This window comes from Microcebus murinus, chromosome 14 (assembly GCF_040939455.1).
Source record: "Microcebus murinus isolate Inina chromosome 14, M.murinus_Inina_mat1.0, whole genome shotgun sequence".
In the NCBI taxonomy this organism is placed as follows: Eukaryota; Metazoa; Chordata; class Mammalia; order Primates; family Cheirogaleidae; genus Microcebus; species Microcebus murinus.
In genome coordinates this window covers 59,744,735-59,770,189 of record NC_134117.1, presented here as the reverse complement: position 1 = coordinate 59,770,189, position 25,455 = coordinate 59,744,735, and the positions used below count along the sequence as shown (strand labels likewise).

General features: G+C 40.3%; 1 protein-coding gene across 13 annotated transcripts in view; it reads left to right on the top strand.

Moving 5' to 3' along the window:
• KAT6B (lysine acetyltransferase 6B) overlaps positions 1-25,455 on the top strand; it is a 184,484-nt gene that overhangs the window by 154,973 nt on the left and 4,056 nt on the right. For all 13 annotated transcript variants that reach the window (XM_076010127.1, XM_076010125.1, XM_076010124.1 and 10 more), the window contains 4 exons: positions 18,628-18,859; positions 19,169-19,328; positions 19,923-20,273; positions 22,897-23,188. In XM_076010127.1, the coding sequence (XP_075866242.1) occupies positions 18,628-18,859; positions 19,169-19,328; positions 19,923-20,273; positions 22,897-23,188 (1,035 nt within the window). The remainder of the gene's footprint in view (positions 1-18,627; positions 18,860-19,168; positions 19,329-19,922; positions 20,274-22,896; positions 23,189-25,455) is intronic.

Below are 25,455 nucleotides of genomic sequence, written 5' to 3'. Positions count from 1 at the left end.
ATCTTTATTTTCTTACTTATACTTTTTGCTGTAACTAAAAAGAAAATTAAGAAGCCAGAGGCAGTGAAGGCCTGACCTCAGGGAGTGACAATGAGGATGCATGGAGACAAGGCAGGCATTTTCCTGTTGCTCTGCAGCAGTTAGAACACGCCTGGCACAGATCGGTGCTCAGTACATAGAGGTTAATGCATCCACTGAGCTCAGAAAGGCAGTGAGCACAGCTTTGTTCTCCTTGCCTTCGCTGTGGATCTGGACGTCCACATGCAGCTCTCCATGGAGTTCAGAGCTCAGCAGGGGGTCCGTGTTGGAGGGAGTGACTAGGAGTCGCAGGCATGCGGTGGCAGCTGAAACCATAGATGTGGGACACTGAGGGGAAAGTGTGTAGGGAAACAGGGCTGAGTACAGCGTGCTTGGAGTCCACCATCTAAGGGGCTAATGAGAATGAGGAGCTCCTCGAGGAAATGGAAGAAAATCAGGAGAGAAGGGTGTTAGAGATCAGCATGTCAACACAACCATAATAGTAATCATAATCCTAGCTGACATTTCTAGAGCACTTGCTATGTGTCAGGCACTGTCACCTGAATTACACAAAGTCAATCCTCACAAAGGCCCTATGAGATAGGTTACTATAACCTATCCTGTAGTCTTTGGGGGCACAGATACACTAAGAAACTTGTCTAAGGTCATCCCCCAGCCAGTGTTTGGTGCCCTAAACAAAAAGGTGTAAAAATTATTCTTTAGAGGACTATGTTTTAAGTGGAATTAAAAGAAGTGGATTCAATAAGCTCGACCGTCAAAGGCTGAAGTCACAAGAACCTGGCTGGTTTTGTCTGTAAGCTAGAGAGCTTGGCGCATTTGTATTGTGCATATATTGATGGGAAGGAGAGAGGGAGGGCATTGCTGATGGAGAAAGGATTATCAGGATTCTAAATCTTATGTTAACTTTTTCTTCTTTGTTTCCACCTTGGCTTAATCTTAGGGGCTGAGAGATATGTAACTAAAGCTATACAGAGTAAATGACAATTGGGTCCAAAAGTCTACAAACTTCTTTCTGTAGTTTTTTGAGACTAACAACTTTGTCTTTTACTCGTTTATCAATTAAGTGTCAATTAATGGCAGATTTTTCAGTTAAGTAAAATATCAGTTAACTGTACATTCAGGTGTTTTTAAAATTAGTATCTGTTTATTTGTAGAATAATCATAAAAGCTCATCCACAGGTTCAATTCTTGGCTTTCTTTATTCAATATCAAAATACCATGCAGGGTTGTCCTTCATGGAACAAGACTGTAGCCACAGGAAGTAAGACTGAGTGAATGCATTCGGCATTCACTTTAGGAAATGCCCTTTGCTGGCATTGTCTGTGAATCCTATATGTTGAGGATTTCACCCGGGCTTTTGTGAGGTCTGTGTGCTATTTAAAAACTGAGTCTGTATTTAGTTTGTGCTGCTAGAAGATGGGTGTAGATGACACAGTTTTGTTCCTCCGAGATATGAACTTGGCTAATGTCTTAAGGGTGGTTTGCAGTGTCTTTCCACTTGTTCTCTTTTCTTAAAAATGATACCTGCTACACGCATATACACACCCAACCCGATTTAAGAAAAATAGAAAATACAGTGAACTTTTAAGGAAAGAGTCTTTGGGGTGCAGTTTGGTACTTTAGTTCCTTTCACACTTGATTGTTGTCTGATGTCATTTTCTACACCCCTCCCTTCTTTCCCCCTCTGGTTCTAATGACAAAGATTTCTTGCTTAGGTACCGCAACCATGGAAACTTCTGGGCTTATATTTCCTTTACCTTCCTAGTAGTTCTTGGCTGATGTCTTGAGGAAGCACTTTTGAAGAGAAGAAAAGCATCTTGTCTCTTGTTTACTGCTCCCTGCTTCTCTGTCCTAAATCTGTAAAGCAGAATTAGAAATAAAGCCACATACTTCATCTCTACCTAGAAGGGTATGATGTCAGGAGGCTAATCATGTCCACTCTCTGAAAGGGAAAACAGCTTCTTCCCCAGAATCTTAGATGCTAGCTACTGGCTTAAAGATATGATCTGCTATCTAAATACAGCAATGCATTTCATAGTAGTTCAGGTTGCCAGCTATTAACTTCCGGTTTTAACAGTCTGCTTCAGTTAGACTAATTTGTTTAAAAGAGCTTCTACGTAACAGACTTTCTGAAACATAATTTTAGTAAAACTTTAGAGTGCTTTTAAGCAGAGACTTAGAGTGGTTTCATCTACCTGAAAATTGCTTTTTTAGAATACATTTTTGGTACTGACCGGCCTCTCTCTCCTGGAAAGTAGGAGTTTCCATTTAGGAATGGATCTGGTTGGGTTCCAGGAAGCCATTTTACCTGACTGTTGGTGAGCCCGATGGAACCAGGGCTGCACAGAGGGCAAGGAGAGCACGACATCAGGGCAAGCAAATGCTCCTCGGGCGCTGCACTGTGGCCCTGATAGGTCCTGGTGAGTCTCTGGGCACCTCTGCACTGCGTGGCCAACCGAGGGCTGCACTTCCCAACAGGCCACCCCAGCACTGGGACAGGTAGGCAGAGCTACTGCTCTCTGCAGCCCCAGAGGGGCCAGGACTCCAGTGCCTGTAACCTCATCCCAGGCAGCCTCATCTGTTCACCCTGAGAAGACATGTGAATTCTGTCATATCCGTGAGGGAGGAGAGGTCACGTAGCACTCACTTGGGACATAATATCTGTCTTGGATAGGCCACAGGGTGAATAGTTCACTTCCCCCCATTTATGGGCCTCACAAACCAAGCATCAAAGGTATGTTTCAAAACAGCGTCTCTTAGGAACGTGTGTTATGACTGGAAACACGCTGTCTGTGAGGAGTTAAGCAAATTGAATGAATGAACTATAAATTTGATATATGGTATTTACCTATTCATGCGATTTTTATTTGATAGTTTTCTATCTCTTTTTTTTTTAACGAACCATTAAAAAAAAAACACTCTAGGCTAAGTGAGTGCAAAGTCATTTAGAAAGTTGCGTAGGTCTTTCTATATAGAGTCATGTATCACTTAACTACGGAGACAGGTTCTGAGAAATGTGTCCTTAGGCAATTTCGTCATTGTGTGAACATCATAGAGTGCATGTACACAGACCTAGATGGTACAGCCTACTGCACACCTAGGACGTGGGCGTAGCCTCTTGCTCCTACGCTACAAACCTGTACGGCTTGTTACTGTGCTGTGTACTGGGGGCGGTTGTAACACAGTGGTAAGTATTTGTGCATCTAAACATAGAAAAGGTACAGTAAAAATACAGCATCTCGTAATCTTACGGAACGACTGTCATATATGTCGTCCGTCTTTGACCAAAACGTCATTATGTGGTGCATGACTGTATTTATTGTTGATTACCCATGTCCTTCACCAAAAGTAAGGTTCGTGAGTGTGGACATCGTTTTCTGCTGCTTTCTCATCTCCTGGAAGAACCTGGCACTTTGTAGGTCCTTATTATTTGTTGAACAAATGTTAAATAAATTACCCCAGGAAGAACTTTGTTAATGTGTTTTCTCTTCTCATGTGTGATTCTTAGAAAGAACTTTATTTTATTAGACCATAATCAGTCCGCAGTGGTTTACTTACTTCCAAATGATACCAGGTGTGCCCTGCAACCTTTGGAGGTCTGGTATTTTTGTTGAAGTACAGTCTCTATCTTAAGATCATTTTAGTTGCATCAGAAAGAAGATTGTCGATATCTACTCTGAACCTTGGGCAGAGAAAGGGGAGCTGTGACATAATTCACATTTTATACTCAGCTGCTTGAAGTGACACTTATCTTTTCCTTACTTTTCTCTTATCAGAGAATTCATTTCTTGACGCATTTACTTGGGAAGGAAAATTCCAACTTTAGTCATAAGAAGCTGTCAAGAAATCTCTTTGCTTAGCCTTTCCAGCAGCTGTGCTCCCTATGCGAGCGCACTCAAGGCAATCATTAAAGAATAATGATAAGTTATGCCTTTGAAATGGCATTCAAGTCCTTCATAGCCTTTTTTAATGTAGGGAGTTTCCCCACTGCCACCCCCATGACACTTGTTGGAAAATCCTGGACCAGCAATTGTATCCTCGGGCTTTTGCTGGGTTTTGGAAGACATGTTTTGACCTGTGTAATCAAGTATAATGATGACATATATTTTAATAGGATTCTAGTCTGCAATATAATAAGGAAAATGGCTATTTTTCCTTATTTTCTCATTATAATATGTTACACTAAAAGCCTTTGCCATTACTATTTTATTGCATTGGGCTGAAGTACAATATATTTTAATATGCTAAAGATAACATCAAGGTTGAAAATTGAGCTCTCTGTGATTTATTCAGAGGTTGACTGTTACTGAATGCATTGAAATGAGTTGCATGAGACAGTACAGCTAACGATTTATTTGTGTATCTTTTTTTAAGCTAAGCTTGTCATAAATAAGAGCAAATAAATAGCTCTTATAGAATAGTTTGTATTCATTGCTTCAATGAAAACATTGTAAATATGAAACATACGGTCTGCAGTCTCTCTCATTTTTTCTGAAAGCTACTGTTTTGCCTTACATAGCTCAGAATTTTTTTCAAGTTTTGGCATGCAGGTGGATTTTTTTCCCCAAAATCTTTTTGTCTGTTTGGATTTCTAACATTGACTGGCATTTGCAGTGAGTCATTTTGAAACCCACTACTGGACAGATTCCATTCAGATAATTAGTATGAAAATAACCTAATCTTGTAAAGTAAATGGAACCTTAGCAACACTATCCAGAGGGCCACAAGAACAGTGCCTAGCACATAGTGGGTGCACAAAAAAGGATTCTTGAGGGAATAAATGAATAAAAAAATTCCTGAATCTAGTTAATCCTCTTTGTATCAATGTCAACACCTACCAAATGCACCTAGCTAGCTTCTAACAGAATTTGTGCTTGAGGCTGGGCGCAGTAGCTCACGCCTGTAATCCTAACACTCTGGGAGGCTGTGATGGTAGGATCGCTTGAGGTCAGGAGTTCGACACCAGCCTGAGCAAGAGCAAGAGCCCCTCTCTACTAAAAAAAAAAAAAAAATAGAAAAAGAATTTATGCTTGAACTCAGATCTCCTCTCATTCTTTGTTTTTTTCACTTATTTATCCCTTTGTCCCTTCCTTCAGCAAACATGCTTTACATAGACTGTGCCAGGGGTGGCCTGGGTGATGAGGACATAATGATGAATGATTTAGTGTGTGCCCACAGGGTAGTTGAGGGTCAGACTCACAGAGGATTCATCCCGGCCCTGTGGTGCCGAATGTGAGAGGGACATATTGGCGCTGGCAGTGCAAAGGAGAAAATGCTTCCAACTCTCTTTTCCATTTTCCCAGTTAAGATATGTGCAAGGGAAGCATTTTTCTGTTATTAAAACAAGATTAAGAAAGGTTTTGTTCTATTTGTATGAAATTAGTGCTATACCTGGTTTGGGTTAAAGGGAACTCTTCCCCTTGAACATGTTTTCCAACTTGTAGTAGAGATGTTATGTTTGCGATAGAATATTCTAAGATGAAGACTTTGCTAACCACCCTCATGACGGTATTTCTAAACAACACATTTATAACTTCAGCTAGTTGAAAGGTAGTTTTTTGTTTCCTTGCTTGGTTGATTGGCTTTTTAATGTTGTGGTGTTTTTTTTTTTTTTCCTTAATATCGTTTTGCGTAAAACAAAGGTTTTCCTTAACTTGTTTAGAATTGTGTTAGGAATCTGACTTTTATTTCTCCCCAATAGATTTATGGTCTGCTTAACATTTTTACTCTTAATATTCATGCTACGTTTTCATGTTTACCAATATAAAAACCTCTGTTTTGTAATTATTTATATTGAGTCCTGCTTTGGGCTAACATCATAGAGGAACTCTTTTTTTCAACAAAATTGTTTTAAATTAATGTTTCTAAAGTGCATAAAAATGGTTGAGTGGATTAAAAGCAGTTATGCATGTAACCATTTGTCCACATTGAAAATAATATGCAGTACAATGACATAGCAGAAGGTATGAAAAAAGTGTTGAAATCATGAGAAAATGTAGTACAGGTGGACCTCACGCTATATAATAAATTTGATAGGTCCTTTTGGGGGCAAATCCAGTCATTATTTTAAATGAAGAGGAGTTCTTTATGTAAAACGAGTGTTCCTTCTTGTCATACTGAATAGCAAGGAAGCAAAAATTATTAGGGTCATGTCAAAAGGACTCAGGAGTCAACTTGAAGAAGCTCCCAATGAGCAATAAATATAATAATAAAGATAGCAATTGCAATTGATTGAAACATAGCAAATGCTTAAATTTATAAGTTCATAGTGATATTAAAAAACAAACTGATTTAGAGGATGATAGAAACCAGTTCATTATCTTGAAAATTGGTTAATAAAGCATTTGTCCTGCCTTTCCTATATAAACTGTGCTACTGGGTAACCAAGTATTAAATGAGGGGGAACATCTTTTTGTAAATATATTCCAATTAACAAATGAAATTAGAATGATAGAATTAAAATATAACCGTTTTTCAGTCCCTGTCCTATTGAAGTAGTGGATCTAGACATTGAACATCAACATCTGCAAACATTGCAAAAAGAAGGACAATCAGAAATTATCTACCTCCTGATCAAGGAGATTTGTAGTCTTCTCAAAGGATATTACCTAAGTCTGATTAAGCCACTAGAACTAGCTGCCATACAGTCGTTGTTTTCTTCACTTATTTATCCCTTTGTGCCCTCCTTCAACAAACATACTTTACATAGATTGTGCCTGGCATGGCCTAGGTGATGAGGACATAAGGATAAGTGATTTTAGTGCATGCCCACAGGGTAGTTGGGGATCAGACGCACAGAGGATTCATCCCAGCCCTGTGGTGCCACAGGAAATACAGAGTAAAGAGAAACATACTGAGTTGAAGTACAAGTATGTGATCAGCAAAACCCAGACTGTAGAGACTCTTTATGTCAAATGGCCCCAGTTCATCCACAGATAAATTGTAAGGAAAAGGGGTGGAGGGGAAACCCATGGATTAAGAGAAACTTAAAAGACATTTTTCTGGTTTTCTTTAATAGACAAGCCTCTACTAGTGCCTGGGATGTTTTCGTGATAAAAGTATAAAGAAATGCAAGGGATTATAGTGTAAGTCAGAATAGTGTTTACTTATAAGGAAGTAAGAAGAGGGGACTGGCTGGGACATATGGAACGTTTTCTGGGATAGCTGGCAAGCTTCGATTTCTTGATGCTGGATGATAGTTATAAGGGCCTTACAATAATCCATTAAGGTATGTATTTGTTTAGTGCGGTTTTCTGTGTCTGTTTTATTTCCTTTTTTGTTGTTGTTTCTTACAGAAAGTGATCCTCTTAAAATGAGAGGTCACACCCTATGGTATCTTAAAGCTTGGGTTTTTGTAACTCTTAAAACTAAGCAACTTTTTTGATTTATTGGTGGCATCATATTAGTGATATTTTAAAGAGCGGTACAGTTTTTCACCTTTACTGCTTTAAGACAAAAATGTGAGTACACAAGTCTTCAGTATATGAGCATCAACTCCGTTCAGCCTTTGCAGAGTCCTTTTTAGGTGGAGGAAATGTACTGAAATTTACTAGAATCATATCCTCCCAGCGTTGAGTCTAGTCCATTAGAGAACAGCATTCTTATAAATTTTGCTTCTACCCTTAAACTTAGAGAAACATAATTGAAGGGTTGTATGAACAGTGATGAAATGGAGGATTCAGACAAGAAATAGCAGTGCAGAATAAGGGTGGAGTGAAGGGAAAATAAATAACCGTGAGGCCAAAGAGATAAAGAAGAGACATAATAGAATGAGAAAGTTTTTGTTCATTTTCTGTTTTTCCGATTTACATTTCTTTTCTTTTCTTCTCTTTTCTTTTCTTTTTCTTTTTTTTTTTTTTTTTTTGTGAAGGAAAAGCACCACTGTAACTATGTGTAGGAAATTGCCCTTCCCCCCTACTAGAATGCTGAAAAGTTCTAAAATTTGGGGCAGATCTTTAGGCACTAGACACAGGGCTCAGAGAAGAGAAAAGATGTTAAAAGTTAGGTCTTGAGAAAGGGAAGAAAAAGGCTACAATGTCTTAAAATTCCCGAAATGAGGCTTTACTGATTATTTATTGCAAAAACGGGCTTCCTTCTCAAGGAGAAGATGATTCTCTGTTTGTAGATTAGAAGTCCTGCCCTGTGGTTTGCCCAGTGTGAGAGCTTTTTCTCCATGAACTTGAGGACTTTCATAGATTTTTCACCACCAAAGCGGAAGGTGTGCCTGAGGATTCCGACAGCCTTTCACCCCAGCAGCTTTTCAGTTGCATCCAGTTACAAACTTGCAGACCATAATAAATGTTTTTGAAGGAACTAAAATGAATGATGCCTGTGACTTTGTTTTAAACATTGTTTATTTTACCAAATAATCTAGATAAATCTTTCTTAAAGTTAGAGAAATCACCAGATTTCATTAATAATCCGGAGCTTTTCAGAGGATTTACTTTGAAATACCTCCCCGCCAACTTTTCATAAATTAAGCATAAACTTTCTTTGACCTCATCACACATAATTAAATAGCTGTTGAAGGGTTAAAACCAACTAAAATGCGATTTTGTATCGCGATCTCCATTCTCCTGCAAAATTATACAGGAAGTTTGTTTCAGTTCTCAAGCAGGGTAATTACAAGAGACAGTTACATAATTTACAGTGTCAATCTACTTGTCCATAATCACACACTTCCACCTAGTTGTATATACCCCCGTGAGTATGTGTGTTGTACTTTGATTTGTAAATGATGATTGCAGTGTGATTGATTCTTTGCAATGTAGCATATTGAATTGATTTTTTTAAAATGAACTTTAGCTGTTAACATGTCTATTTGAGTTCCTGTTATTTACGTCGTTTGTGGTTCTTGTGTGCAGCAGTTGCATACCAGATAACAAATTAAACTCCCAGAGCATTTTTTCTCATTAAATTTGGAAAATGCGATGTCTCTATACAACTTAACTAGAAAAATGCCTAGCTGCCCTAGCACATAGTAGGCATTTGACTGTTGAACACACTACTGAACCCTTCCAATCCTTTTGAAAGATGAATAGAGATTCTTTGATTAATAATGGCTATACAATATAGGGGATCATGGGGATAACATTAGTAATATAGTGGTAAAGCTCTGCTAATATTAATATATTGTTACTTAAGTCTCAGCTGTAGCTATTGCTAGTATTAGCGAGTCAAGCTTAACAGTGGATAGCAATTCATTCCAGGGGCTTAGAGAAATGGGTCACCTACTAATTGAAGGAGTAGTAATTGGGTAGCAATTGATGTCTTTAATACTGCTAGTGATGATATTGCATATGGTTTTGTTTTTCTGATAACTAACATCTACCATAGCCAAGTTGGACTTTAAGATTCCTGTAAGATTAAAGGTTACATGATACCAAATCCCTCTCAGACACCCCGCAGGCCGCACACCTTCAGAGTGGGCTCGCAGTAACCCTGGGGGGACACAACCATTTATTGCCAGAGGCTTTTTAACTCAAATCCAGTGTGAAAGCATTTAGGAGATAAATAAAAATTAGGTGAAAAGAAAAATAGCCCAGTGGAGTGGGATTGTTTGTCTAGATAACCCCAGGACAACTAGAGAGAGTTTCTCTATCTTACATTTCCAACAGCAGTTGATCAGTCAGATTAGGTGATGGGCTGTGCTTTGATTTTAGAAACTTATCTCAAAGACTGACAGAGTCCCTTTTGAAATGTACTTTGTTTGAAAACAAAGAAAAATTTTAAAGAGATTTGTATTCCCACTTTTTCTTTTCTTCAGTCTTGCTGTATATTTGTGTTTGCTGTGTGAAAGCTCATCATCCAGAATTGGAATTACAACATACTTTGTCCTATTTTTGAAAATTACAGCTGGTACACACACACACACACACACACACACACACACACACACACACAGTATTTTAGGAGGCTTGTGGGAGAGCAAATGGAAAGGCAGGTTGCTCTTCCAACGGTCCTGTCTCCCAAGCCTGGTTCTGAAATCAGTGGTGGTGTCTATGATGATGTAAATGTGCCCCTCCCGCCTTGCACCATCATTCTGTGGGGTAGAATTAGACCAGATGACTGGGTACTAGAATGAACTATCTCAGCTGCCCCAGTAGAACCTCAGCCCTATAAAAGTGAGTGGAAAAAACCTCAGGTTTTGCTTATAGTAGTTTATTTAAGGAAATATTCAATTGCAATGTTTTAGCAACAAGAGAATGGTCTTACGGGTAAAGCATTTGAAGTACATGCAGTCATTAGCTTGGAACAGATGCTTTATTTGAAGTGTGTATGTGCTTAATAGAGAGTTTGAAATCTTACGACTTTTCAATGGTAAATTCTTATTACTTGGATTTTGTAACTTAAGTGTGAACATTTTAATCCAGGTTTCAACTCGGGGAGCAAACCCGAGGGGCAGATATTTAAGATGCTTTTTTGCAGGTGTGAACTGAAGAATTAAATTATTTTCTGAAATAGTTTTTCAGATTGAATCTCTAATGTGGACTTTTGCTTGTTTATAAGAGGAAGTAATTTTAAAATGCCAAATTACTTCATCTTAAAATTTTTTAAAACAAATTTGTTTTTCCTAAAATATCCCAGAATTTAAAAGTGATTTGAACTGTGAAAAATTTTAAAAGGTCAAAGAGGAAGGCCTCACTCTGCATCTCTTTCTAATTTCTGTCGTGTCAAGGCCATGGTGCTGGTATTTTACCATTACCTAATGAAAATGCCTCTGCATGATGAATCAGAGGTTTACTTAGATTTGTAATAGATAATGGAATTCATGAGCAGTTTGGTTACTTCCCAATATATTTAAGCAAACATATTTTTAAAAATTCTTGCCTTCCCCAAATGATTTTGGTTTGGGCATAAGGGATATTGCCAGGGTAGAACATCTCTTATTCCATGATCTGATCATTTTCTGGTGTGTCACTGGTGCCTCGTTTTCCTAAAAAAGAAATTGATAGACTGAATCTATTTCGTAGTTAGTCATCTTCTTAGAAAAATTTTATTATTCGAATACACTAGACCAGGACCTTCCTTGTGGTGACACACCCTACACTAACAAATATGCCTCAGTTGAGTGTTTAACTAAATGAACCCTCTGTGAATTATATCACAGAGTTCTCTTTCCAAGTGCCATCCTTCTCCCTAGCCTCACTTTGTAGTGTGTCCATTCCTCCAGTATTTACCTTCTGCTCGGATCTCTCATGAGGCACCACTGCTACCACCACAGTACTTTGGGGTGGCGAAAATGGAGAAATGGGATTGGTGCTGCGCCCCCTTTCATGTTCTGGCCCAAGTGTAGCCCTTTCCTTAATGTAACCCATAATATATCTGAAACCAGACTGGCCTGAGATAGGCAAGAGCTGAGGTTGGGTGGGACACAGACATCTGTAGTTTTTGAAAGCCCCCAAGAGATTCTACTGCACAGCCAGGGCTGAGAACTAGAGCATAGGAAAGGGAACAATGAAGAGAGGCATTTTCACCAAATTCCATTGTCAGTTATAAAGATACCGCTGACTCATCTCTGAACTGTGGCTGTCTCACAGGGCTTCGTCTCTGGCCCTCAGCCCGCCTCCATGCAGCAGGTGCCACCCTGGCCACCCCTGCCAACTCAGGAGCACATTCATGGATGTTCACGTTCCTCAATGCAAGGGCATCGTGGTGGGGGCGGGGAGAGTCCCCTTTCCTGCAGCCTGATGCCCTACTTGTGAATTCATTTCCTATCTAAGCTTCTACCTTTTCCTGGGGTGACTGACACACAGAACGACCACCCCCTTCAAGGGAGTCCACACCTACCCACAGAACCATGGAAACCATCTGATAAATCCCAGCACACTCACGTACCACACAGCACCAGGGAATCATGCCATACTCCTTCCACTGCAAGTTGTTGAAGGATGACCCTTCCTGTCTGGACTGGGCTAGGTGGCTGGGGGGAAATTCAGTAAGAAAGACCAGTGGCCTACTCCATATAATGGAGGAAGAGCTTGGCACTGGAGTAGTCTGCTAGGAACTTGTGGGATCTTTGAGAAGAGAGATCCAAGAGAGAGGCTTAGAAAATCAGACTGTTATGTGACCCAGGGTGGCCAGGCTTCCTTCCCTGAAGACCTGCTGTCTCCACTCAGTGGCTCAGGCCATTTTCCCAGAGACACACAGTTGAGTCTTCTCGAACATTTGGGTCTTTCTTTCATCTGCTGCAGCCCTAAGCAGTCATTGTTTTCGTGGTTTGGTGGGCTTGCTGTTTCCTAAGGGTAGTCTTTGAAGTTGACTTAAGGACCAAAGGGAATTTGCGGGCACATAACTGTGCTTGCTGGGAATTTTCAGTCGCCAGTTTTTTTCATAGCTTTTCTTTAATTAAATTTATATTTGGGTGGTAAGCTGTGGTGGGGGAGGAAGGGAGGCTGGATGACTCAAACTTCTGTCTGAGTCAATGGAATGGTTTTCAGGTGCCTCAGGCAAAGTAGGAAAAGGAAGTTAGTTCTTCTCAGTCCCACTCTGTAGATCAGTCTGTCTCCTTCCTTCTGCCCAAATTTTATTTCTTTTCCCTACATTAAGGATATTTAGTCACTTGAATGATCACTTTGAGATTTTATTCATTATGTTAAATAATAATAGCTAACACTTATATTGAGTTACTGTAATATGCCAAGCACTGTTCTACGTGCTTTGTATTCGTTCTTACAACAACTGTAAGAGATAAGTATGATTATTATTCATATTTTATGGATGAGAGATCTGAGGCACAGAGAGGTTAAATGAAGTCACACAGCTGGTTACATGGTGGATCCCAGATTCCATTCCAGGCAGTCTGGCTCCAGAGTATTAACCAATCTCTAGCGCCTCTTTTGATCTGTCATCCTGTATTCAATATATGACATTGTTTTAGAATACCTGTGGCCTCTTTGCCCAACTTTTAAATATTCTTCTCTCTTATTTAATGCACATGGTCTCAAAGTATGGTCCCGTGAGTTCTCATAACTATTTTCAAAATAATACTAAGGTACTATTTTTTCTTTTTACTTTCATTCTCTCATGAGTGTACAGTGGAGTTTTCCAGAAATTTTGTGACCTATAATATCACAACACATTGAATAATGCCAAAGTAGATATGAAAATCTAGTTGTCTTCTCTTAAGCCAGAAGTTGAAGAGATTTGCAAGCATGTAAAACAATGCCACTCTTTTCACTATCTTGTTTATATTTCAGAAAATGTAGGGGTTTTTTCCTTAAAAATTACGTAAATATATAATGGGCTTATTGTTTTTTAAATGAATTAATAAAAATTTGACAGTCAAATCAATAAATAAGCCCTTATAAGCAAAAGCTCTTCAGGTCCTGAGACCAAAATGTTTGAGAACCACCAATTTAATGTATAAACCATTGCTATTCAAGTGTGGCACTGGAAGTTGTTATTATAGAATGAAGACTCTCAGGCCCCACTCGACATACTACATCATATTGTTAGTAAGAGGTGGTTTGTTTGCACAATGAAAGTTGAGAAGCACAGGCATAGAACATATGGAACAAAGTAATTTGGCAAGTCAACGACCTCTAGCTAAATTTCAGTCTGGTGGGTCTTTGGAGATTCCATTCTCCAGTTCACCACCAAGAAGCTGGGTGAGGGCTCACCTATTTTAGATTCTTCAGTCCTGTCTCTTAAGTGGCTCTCCCTTCTTCACAAAGAGATTTTCACATCCTCATCAAAGCCAACAGCCCCAGAGCAGGGTTTATAGCAGTGGTCCTCAAACCTGTGTCCATCAGAGTCACCTGGGGGCTTGTAGGGTCTGAGAATTTATAGTTCTAGCAAGTTCCCGGGTGATGTTGATGCTGCAGCTCTGGGGAACCACACTTTGGGATATTGCCAGGCAATATTTATTCAAATTGTTATATAATCATGTCAGGCCCATGGAACCTATGGAAGAGATGCCTTAAACTTCCACAGTTTCTAACTGAATCTCTTAAAACAAAAATATCTGAAAAGTTAAAAATTTCTACTTTTGCCAGGGAGATATCTGTATCTTTTAATAAATGGAAAACAGTAAGATTTCAGGCAGGTCACAGGTCATTTGGGACATTGTTGTTCTCTTAAAATGATGCTAAGGCTGTCCTTCTGCACTAATTGCAAAATCACCACAAAATTTAAACGAGAAGACCTAAATAGCTTGTCATGTTCATTTATCACTATTTAAACTGATAACCTGCCATTCATCCACTTGGTCACAGTGCTGCCTCCACCCAGAAACCAGTAACAGATGAGCCTAGACCAGTGAATTGCCATCTCCAAGCACAAGATAATGTGGTTAGAGTCATCAGATTTCCTCTGCTCAAAAACTGCCATAAATCCCTGGCCTGGTGTCTGTTCCCAGGCTTGCAAAACCAGTGCTGTCGACTGATACAGACCTTTCAGCAGGATTTGCTGAGCTAAACAGGTGTCTGATGAAAAGTGTGTAATCCTCAAAGATTATCGTCCCCTAAAAGCAGCCGGTGACCCTGAACTCACATAATCCAGACAGATGGGAGTTGGGAGTGAGTAGCTTGCCAAAGTTTACACTTTTGTATTGAGGAGGTTCGTATGGTTTGGTTCCAGGTGTAGAAGATGGAGGTGTGCAAGGGTGAGGGTGGCTGCCCTTGTCGGGGGATGTCCTTATCCACATACACCGTTGCCTGGGAACATTATTCCACTTCCGGTCCATCTATTCTCTTGAATACCACTAGTTTAAAAGGAAGCAATTTTCATATTAAATGAGGGTTAACCTTGCAGTTATTATGCTGGGAGTTAAATTTAATTTGGGAATTTGGGCCTGCAAAAACAAATCTTGACCTTGTCTGGATAGTTCCTTATCCTAATGGATCTGTCTACATGAAGGCAAATCTCTACCACTTTTTTTCCTCCCCCTGGGAGGGAGTTAACCGCTTTGAACTCCAGGGAATTCTCTTACTACAAGTAGGTCAGCTTTCACAGAGATGAGGTACATTTGGGCTCCATGCAGTACAGCTTAGAAATGCTTACTTTTTGTAGACATCACGTTATTCTTCCTGTCCTTTTAAGCAAACACCTTGGTAATCTTTTGAATTAAGTCTGTGGCCCACACACTGCAACTCCAAGCTCCCTGTCCCCAGGATAAATAGTTCCAGTGAAGCAGAAGAGGAAGCCTGCTCTCGCTAGGATCAGGATAGTTGATGTGGGTAAGGGGTTTATGGGCCTCTCAGTTTTCAATTACAAGGCTCCCACTCACAGTAAGTGCTGTGCGCCAGCACCTGGCTCACAGACAAGTTCAAGGGAATAATTTCACCAGCGATTAATTATACTGCAGCTACTGGGATTTGTCCTCCAAACATCACTTTGTTTTCCATCTGAAACAGCCAGGTTTCCCCAGGGATAGTTGAGATTTTTCTGATTGAAAGTATCCTGAGTTAAGGAGAAGTGTTAGAGCATCATGGGAATCTATTCACCAGGGGTGTGTTGTACTTGTTTCAGATGCTTCAGGATAATACACCGGCTTCCAAGATAAGTGCTTTTTATTTCCCTGCATCTTAGATCAATTATTTGGAATCTTTTTGGTAAGTTAAATTTAAGAGCTGTAACTTAAACCACCACATCTCTATAATTACTTGCTAATAAGTAAAATGTTCTTACCAAAATTATTCTTTTAATGGGCTATATCATAATTATGCTTTGAAGAGCCTGGAAAAAGTAGGCAGAAACAAAACATCCCATGCTATGAAGGTCAGAGTAGTGAAGTGCCACCAGCTGCAGTTTCTTTGAGGGGAAGTACCTACTACAGGTAAAATTGGAATTCAGTCCTCAATCAACCTAGTGCACAAATAGAGTAGACATGATGAACACTTTTCTCCTAAGTTGTATGGTTTAACATATTACGAGTGATTTCACTTAACTGGTAAGGAACCAGACATCTTGCTCATTTTGATTGTTCTGATGGATTCTGTTTAGACTCCAAACTTTCTCCTTCAGGAGCAGACTTTGTGGACTTAAAAATGGCTCTTGGTGTAAATGTTAGTTCCTTCCACGTTGTACGTTCCTTCTTTATCCTAATGGATCATCTGTCTACAAAGGCAACTCTCTGGAGAGGAGAAGGAAGAACTCCCTGCCAGGTGGTGGCCTTGTGTGGCCTGCAGTGTTGGTGCATGCCATTCCTGAAAGCCCGCCTGCTGTGTTCTGGTGGGAGCCTGGCTTTGCATTCCGTCCTCCCTGCTTCCTCCCTAGCACCCAGGAAAACCTCACCTCCTGGCAGGTATTGCAACATCCCTGCTTCCAGCCTTTCCTAGCGCAGTCCAAGAGCGTTTGCTGGGACAGAACAGTGGGCTCAGTGGACCCAAGCTCGTCAGGGCTCCTCACCCTGCTGCCCCCTCTCCTGTTCTCCTTGGGCCTCAGGACTCTTCCAGGCAGTTATCAGTCACAGACTGCAGCCTGTGTCCCAGGAGAGGCCACTTAATGTGGGAGGAGTAGCAGGTGCTCTCCACAGACCACAAACTGCCTGCTGGTTTGAGTGGCCTAACCCATTAAGGCTCCTGATAAGGTGTATCCGTACTACTTCAGGGCATGAAAACTTGAACAGCTGTGTAAAGTACGGTTTTTCGAGATTCTGGCTGCTTCCTCTTTCCATAGTAGGGATTGTGGGAAGGGAAGACAGAACAAAGAAACACACGTGCTTCCCGGGTAAGGTAGCCCACTGTAGTGGGGGACGTGAGGTAGCGAAGGCCCTTTCCACCTTCCGACACTTTGCCTGTACAGAAATCTTTCTGCTAGACTGAGGGTGGGGGGTCTGTCCCCAGCTGTGGTGTTCAAGGAAGTACCAGTGAGGGCCTGGGGACTTCAGCAGTCACTGCAGGGGACTTTTAATTGTGGGATCTCATGGACAAAAGGGGATAGTTCCATATCGATGGTTCTATGGTTCTGTCCCCCCAGGAATACAGGGCTGGGACCCCCAGCTGACTGAGCACATTTCTCAGCATGTGCCAAGCACTTAGGAGGCAGGTGACGGATGTGCCAATTATCTGTATTCTGAGGTCTGGGCTCGCTTCGTACTCTAGCAACAGAGAGAGCTCTTCTCTATGTTGACAGGACACAATATGGGCTGGCTTTGGCACGGTGGCCATCGATGTTAGCATTCCTGACACACTGCTATTGAAAGCCTCAGCCTGCAGCCGAATTACGTGTCGACAATGGTTAGACTGTAAAATGTTGTGGTGCTTGTTTGCATTCAGTCAAATACTTTGCACTTAAACATGAGTTAAAGAGACAAATAAGTCAAAAGACTTCAGCAAAACCTAAAGTTAAATTTATGCCTATTGTTTATAATGGCATTCAGATTAAGGCCATCAAAATGCAAAATGCTGTGATTATACCCCTCTAGGGTTCAGGTTGGATTTCTTGTTCTATATTTCTACATCACTGTATTTGCAGTGATTCTGAAAGGCAGGAAAACGCATCAGAGGCATTGATTTCTTCTTTCACAAAAAAACTAAAATTGAGAAAATTCTTAAGAATGCAGCCATTTTGGAAATGTAGATAAAGAAGAAAAATGCTGGAGATTTGGGTGGTTTACAGAGCAGCATGATTTTGTAATTGCTGCCACCTACTGTATGTGGTTGATGTTTGTTTAAATTTAGGAAGTTCGTGAAGGTGAGGCTGTTGAAATAGATAATTAGAGCAAGGTAGACATCATTAGTTTATAGCATTTCTTCTCTACCCCATAAGTGGCTCTTAATTACCGAGACAGCCGCCAGCTTTCATTCATTACCTTCAAGTGGATTTAAAGGTTTTTTTTTTTCCATTTTAAAGTTCCTTTGCCAAGGAACCTTCACAGTAATGCTGTAGAATGCGTTCAAAGCTTAACATGCTTGAGGACTTTTCTGAGCATACATGACATAGGTTGTTCTAAGGAGTTTTTGTTTTGTTTTGTTTTAATTTGTAGGAGCAACATTGTGGGGTTGGATTATAAATTAATTTCCATGAAAGAGGTGAAAATAACGCTAGTGGAACTGATGTGTGAGTTGCAGCAGTTGACTTGAAAGACATTCTTTTATTAGTCCTAAAACAAAGCTTCAGATCAACCCGCTAGTTAAATGTAACAAGCAATATAGACTCTGAGTCAACAGAGGCCCTTCTCTTTTATTAAGACCCAGCTGTCAAAGGGTCATTAGGTCCTTCCTGTGGAAAACAACTTGCCCATTAATGTTTGGGGTGGTCCCTCAACAGGATTTCTGAGCAAGTGCCTGATGTTTCGTTTTTGAAAGAATCTGAAGCTGGTGGGAGACTTGGATGTTGAGACTTACCAGAAGTAATGTCTTCAACCTTAGCTTTTAGTCTTTGTTAAATATGCCACCATGTTTGTTTGGAATGCTGCCGCTCGCTTTGTGAATTGTCTTACAGTGTCACTGTAAAAGAATCAGAAGCATAAACTTCATGGAGATCAAATCGCCGTAACTGGGCAGAGTCTGCAGACATAAAATGAATGTGCTTCTCTGGTGTGATGTTTTTACCTTGTTGCTACTCATATTATTTCTAGTGGCTCCTGGTCCACACTCTGGGAACACCACAGTGAGGTGGACTTTTACTTTTTTTCTGCCTTAGGCTATTTGCTTTCTAGAAGAGAAGGCCAAGCAGGGTCTCCTGAAAAGCCACTCTCTGATCTGGGTCGTCTCTCCTACCTGGCCTATTGGAAGAGTGTCATCTTAGAATATCTCTACCACCACCATGAGCGGCACATCAGCATCAAGGCGATTAGCAGAGCTACGGGCATGTGCCCACACGACATTGCCACCACTCTGCAGCACCTCCACATGATTGATAAGAGAGATGGCAGGTGAGCACTGGGACCCTGGGCTACCTTTCAAGCATCCTACACCAGACAGGGTCCCTGGAGGTTAGGGACCATTCATTCTAGTTAAAGATAAGAGGTCCCCTAACAGTATTATTAAAACTTTTCTCCTTAAAAGAAAACATGAAATGACACCTTTTGCAGGTTGTATTTCAATTTGCTGTACCCATTCCTTAATGTGCTTTCTGATTTTTCCAAACACAGGTAATATTAGTGTGAGCATAAGTCAGTACGTGAAGGTGAAATGAAATTTCAGCTTTTAATTGCACTTTATTCTGCCTCATCACATTACAGATTTGTCATCATTAGAAGGGAAAAGTTGATATTGGGCCACATGGAAAAGCTGAAAACCTGTTCCCGAGCCAATGAACTTGATCCAGAAAGTCTGAGGTGGACCCCAATTTTAATTTCTAATGCTGCAGTTTCTGAAGAAGAGCGAGAAGCTGAGAAAGAGGTATTGATTGTCTTTATTATTCTAAGTTGTGTAACTTCAATCTTGTAGCATTCTTAAGCTAAGAAAGTCATTAACATCATTGTCAAAAGCTTGGTTATGTAGAGCTAGCTTGTGAAATGATATGGCACTAATTTATTCTAACTGAGGTTGCATGGTAAGACATGATAATTTTATTGAATTGAGTATGAAAAATGAAACATTTATCATTGATCACAAAGCAGCATTTTTCACTACTGAGAGCATGTAATCAGATCAGATTTGATGTTGAGCTCCAAGGCTGCAATGTCAATCGATTCTTTGTGTTTATGAACTTGCTTAAAGTGCTCCATGCCAGTGAGCATGTAATGTAGTGATAAAGGACTCAAATCAATTCGCTGCATCATTAATACTGCTAAATATCCCATGAAACCCAATCTTCTTTGATTTGTTATCCTAACTGATACGAAAGGGTCCTGAGATGATGCAGCTGGAATTTGCGTGGCTGGCTGACTGTCCTGATCAGAACTAACTCAGGGCCCCTTTGCCATTGATCTCTAGAGGCTCTGGCTGCATAACTACCCTCTCACCAGCCTCCATTTTTACCCTCCCCTGTAGGCTGAGCGGCTGATGGAACAAGCTAGCTGCTGGGAAAAGGAGGAACAAGAGATCCTGTCATCTAGAGCTAACAGTAGGCAATCACCTGCAAAAGTACAATCGAAAAATAAATATTTGCATTCCCCGGAGAGCCGGCCAGTGGCAGGGGAGCGAGGACAGCTGATGGAGCTGTCTAAAGAGAGCAGTGAAGAAGAGGAAGAGGAGGAAGAAGATGAAGAGGAGGAGGAGGAGGAGGAGGAGGAAGAAGAAGAAGAGGATGAAGAGGAGGAAGAAGAGGAAGAGGAAGAAGAAAATATTCAGAGCTCTCCCCCACGATTGACTAAACCACAGTCAGTTGCCATAAAGAGAAAGGTATGTGTCTGTTTAGATTTTCAGTCTCTCTTTCAATCAAATCCTATTTGTCATTGCAAACATTCTATCTATTAGTATCTGTTTCACTCTCTGTTCTTTGGATGTAGTTTATGTGTACCCAGTCCCACTGATCGTATATCATAATCGTTTATCTTACCGTCATGATTGTGTTTACTTTTTGAGGTTTGTTAGTGCTATGACAGGAAACCAGGGACAGGCCAGCTTCCTAGTCTAGTAGTCACTGCCACCTGCTGGCCTGCAGGAGTAGAGTAAGTCAGGTTACAGGAACAGAAAGGGGCCCCAGAGAGCATTTAAAACCACCCTTCAAGACCTAGAGAGGCCAGGAGACTTGTCCAAGGTAACCTGACTCATTAAAGACCGAACCAGAACCACGTGAGCACTCAGGATGCCAAGTCCACTGCTCCTGATGCCATTTCTTTGTCTTGTTTTTGGCATAGAATGGCTACAACGTGTTTTAGACCCTTGATTTTGGCAGTGATGGTTTGCATTGGTGGCCAACTACCCATTATTGAAATTTCTCATGTCATAGTAGCGTGGTGGTTTCTCTAGACCTACCTTATCATCTCCCGTGGCACAGAAAGAGAAGAATCGACTTTGTCTTTAGGTAATTGCTCACCCAGATATGATCTCTTTGTCCTCAGTATCTGGGACATAGAGAGGGGCTAAATACTATTAATATAGCCAAGATCGATAGATAGCACTGTAAGAGTTAAGGCTGAGCCTAAGGCCATCCAGCACAGCGTCTGGGCAGGGAACTTGCTGTTCTAACTTCCCGCTCACTGTTCTTTCTTCTAAGCTTGGCAGTCTCCTCGTGGAGGCTATCTGTGGGGAGGTAGCAGGAAAGAACATCCCATAAAATGGACTGCAGGCTTATGAATACTGTTTTAATTCCTTACAAGGAGAATATATTCATGTATTATGCATATAACGAAAGAAACTTGTTCTAAAAACATCAAAAACCAGAATCATCCAAGGCACGATGTGGGCTACTGCCACATAAATGGACTCGACCTAAAGAAAATCAGTTCTTTACATTGGCTACACTCATATTTGGGAAGATTCTAGTGGATTGGGGAGGGCAGGTAGGCTGGAAGGATTAATAATTATAAATGTTAAATTACAGAATATGATTACCAGGCTTATATGTGTTTTTCAGTGAACATTCAGGGTGTTAAAAAAGACACAATAATTAATTCTTAGATACAGTTTACCTGGAGGTTGGCATTTGACCGAGCATATGGAACCTTCTTTGCAGTGTACTTTCAACATTTGGGGGGGCGGGCAACAATTATTGACAGATTACATTTTAGCAGCAAATCTACCTGTTATTCCTCTATTTGGATTTTATATCGTTAGATACTGTTTTGCTTGGGAAAATATTTTCTAACTGCAATTATGGAGAGTCATTTGTTAGCAACCTTAAGTGCAAAATGTACAAAAATATTTCTTAGCCCAGGAGTTTGAGACTACAGTGAGCTATGATTGCAACACCACACTCTAGCCTGGGTGACAGAGCTGGACCCTGTCTCCAAAAAAAAAATTTAATTTAATTTAAAAAATGAGGCCGGGCGCGGTGGCTCACGCCTGTAATCCTAGCACTCTGGGAGGCCGAGGCGGGCGGATTGCTCAAGGTCAGGAGTTCAAAACCAGCCTGAGCGAGACCCCGTCTCTACCATAAAAAAAATAGAAAGAAATTAATTGGCCAACTAATATATATATAATATAAAAATCAGCCGGGCATGGTGGCTCGTGCCTGTAGTCCCAGCTACTCGGGAGGCTGAGGCAGGAGGATCGCTTGAGCCCAGGAGTTTGAGGTTGCTGTGAGCTAGGCTGATGCCACGGCACTGACTCTAGCCTAGGCCAGAAAGCGAGACTCTGTCTCAAAAAAAAAAAAAAAAAAAAAGAAAGATATTTCTTCTATAAATAAGACATCTTGCGCGTCTTTTAAGTTTTTTAGATGCCTTCTAGGTTAAAATATTTTGCAAAATTATCAGTTGCTCACATCTGAGCAGCTACCAACACATAACTCTGTTGACATTTTAGCAGTAGAGTGATGCTTTCTTCAAGTACCCTTTCCTTTTTGTAGTTCCTGAAGTCCTGTGAACTGGGAACAAGGAGGCTAGTCTTGTATCATATTTCCCATAATGCTGTGCATGTAGTGGGCACTCTTTGAACAGTTACTAAATATTAAATGAATAAGCTGATGGCTGGTTAATACGGCACCATTTATAGAAACAGTGGAATCTGTGATGACCATGATGTCTATGACGTGCAGGATATTGAAGCCAGCAAGTACCACTTGGAAAATATATGCTAGGAAAGCAAAGCTGAGCTTTTAAAATCTCCAGTCAAGCTGCTAGGATGTTCCCTCTCAAAGCATCTGCTTGAGTAAACAACTGTTTTATTTGGAAAACACTTGCCTGTGTAGTTGGAGCCCGAGAGGGATGTTAAACATCAAATGGAAGGTTAAGTACAAAGGCATTACAGAAGTCTCTACGTGTAAGATTCTCAGACACGCGTTCAAGTACATGTTTGCTGCATATCAACTCAACCATTTAATTTCTCATGAGCTCTTATGTATTATGTTTGGAATTAATTTCAGAGGCCTTTTGTACTAAAGAAGAAAAGGGGTCGTAAACGCAGGCGGATCAACAGCAGTGTAACAACAGAGACCATTTCTGAGACGACAGAAGTACTGAATGAGCCCTTCGACAACTCAGATGAAGAGAGGCCAATGCCACAGCTGGAGCCTACCTGTGAGATTGAAGTGGAGGAAGATGGCAGGAAGCCAGTCCTGAGAAAAGCATTCCAACATCAACCTGGGAAGAAAAGACAAACAGACGAAGAGGAAGGAAGAGACAATCATTGCTTTAAGAATGCTGACCCTTGTAGAAGTAAGTAGAGCGATTATAAAAACCTTACCCCTGTGAATGTCTGTGTGTGACCTGCTGCCGACGAGCAGGCTCCTGTGAGGTGGCACTCATGCACCGGAGTCAGTGCTCCTCTGTCCTTTCTCATCCATAAAAGCGCCTAGCCCTTCTTCCTGCAATTGTATTTTATGTTAAACAACTTCTAAGGCCAGAGCGCTCCTCTAGATGGGTCCATCTTACTTTCCAGAAATTAGCTCATCCCCAAAATTTGCAGTCTGTCAGTGAGAGACACATTGCATTTCCTTGATTCTGATATGTATTTTATTCCACATTTAGTATTCCTGAAATCAAGATATATATTATTATCAATGTGAGCATTGAATGTGATGATTTCTTTTTTCCTGGAAAACAAATATTAGTAAATTAATGATCTACCTTATAATCAGTAGTATCTTAGTATTTACTGCTATCAAGAGTCGTCTGAACTTACCCACACCATCAGTATTAGCTTTGGTGATACAGAATAACACTGAAGTCAGGAAACCATCCTTCCTTTTAAGTTGGCAAGGACATCCCTACCTCCTCCTCTAAAAAAATACTGCATTTAGAAGCAACCATCCCACGCCTGTCAGGTTGGGAACTTGTGTCCCCAGCTGTATCATGAGGATTTATGGGACGGTCACTCTACAGCTGAAAAGACTATTCAAAACTTAATTCCAGTCTGGTGAACAGGCCATCTCATTTTCCTGGCAACCACAGGTATCACTTAGCTTTTGAAAAGCCACAGTTTTCAGAACATAAGTAAGCATCTTCTTAACTTTCTTAATTAGCAAGAACACTCTTGCTGCATGCATAATTTTGCTGAGGGAATGACATCTTACCCTAGGTATAGAGACACCAAGCCTTGCTTATTCTTTGGTTTTTTTTTTTTCAACAAATGAGCATATAATGAACTACAGTGCAGTGAGAGGTTTTTTTGGTTTTGGTGGAAATTGAGCCTAATTTCCACTGTTTGGCTGTCTTCTAAGGAGCCTATCAGTGAATTATCACCGCCTTCATTCTCCACTTTGTGTCATTTACCTTATATTTACCTTTAAAAATTCTAGATGGCCATATTGTACCTGATTCCTTTCAGGGTCTTCTTTCTTAAAAATAATTATCAGAAAACCCATCTTGTGATTTAGGGAGGTGTTCCTGTGAAAGCTGGTAGGTCCAGTAACATGTGGAATGAGAATGTGGTATTTAGGGGCATTGGCATGGCTCTTACCTGCCATTGTGAATAGAAATGTCCTAAGATGACTGTTAACTCAGGCATAGTTCTTGTAACTCCTGCAGGAACCATTCTACGTTGCATATGCGTTTCAGCTAGTCAGTTTGAATGTGGTGCTTGCAGGTAAGTTTACCTGTAATCCTTTCATTACCTAAAGGAGCTACAGCTTACCCTGCTGTGTGCTGATGGAATTAGAGATCACTGCATTCTGGCAAAAAGGATATCTGTTCCATGTTGACTGTTAGATCTTATTTTTATTTTCCCAAATAGTATTTCTAATAAGGCTATTGTTCTTTATAAAGCTTTTCTCTTAAATTGACCACTGATTCTAGGAGGTTAGCATGCCCTTTAATTTTCTAGAGGTCTTAAGAATACTTGGGTGTTTTATACGTATATTTATGTGCACACTTATTTGCTTATATTTATGTAAATGTATACATATTTATATTCACATGTTCATATAGGTACAGGAAAAATAAAGTAAGCTGAACTGAAATGAACTTCATGATTATGGTTTGTTTCTAATTGTCTTTAATATTCAAACCTTACATTTGAGCAGCATACTGGTCCAAAATTCAGTGTGGACAGAATTAGTGATAAAAAAGAATACCTGTATTTTAAATGTTGAATAATTTGATAGTAATTACATTGCAGTTTGTGTCGTGCAAAAATAATGATCCTAAAAATGATGATGATTACAGATGCATTTGTTTTGGATATTTAGTTATTTGTTTCAGAGATACATAGTTGATTTTTATCCCAGTGAGAACATTCAAATCAAAGTAAATAGTGCCATCTGAGATCATTTAAATCCAGTAAATGTCCACAAACAGAAGTTTACTTTCTCAGGGTAGGATATGCGAGTTAGGCTTCTAGTCATTTTTCCAATATAATGATGATTTGGATATAAGCTAACATTAATCATTTTCCTCTGTATTTCCTAATTTGTAAATGTTCAAATTGATTTTTTTACACTGTGAAACTCCAGGTTTTGCATCTGAGAGTGTCTTGTTTGTGAAAC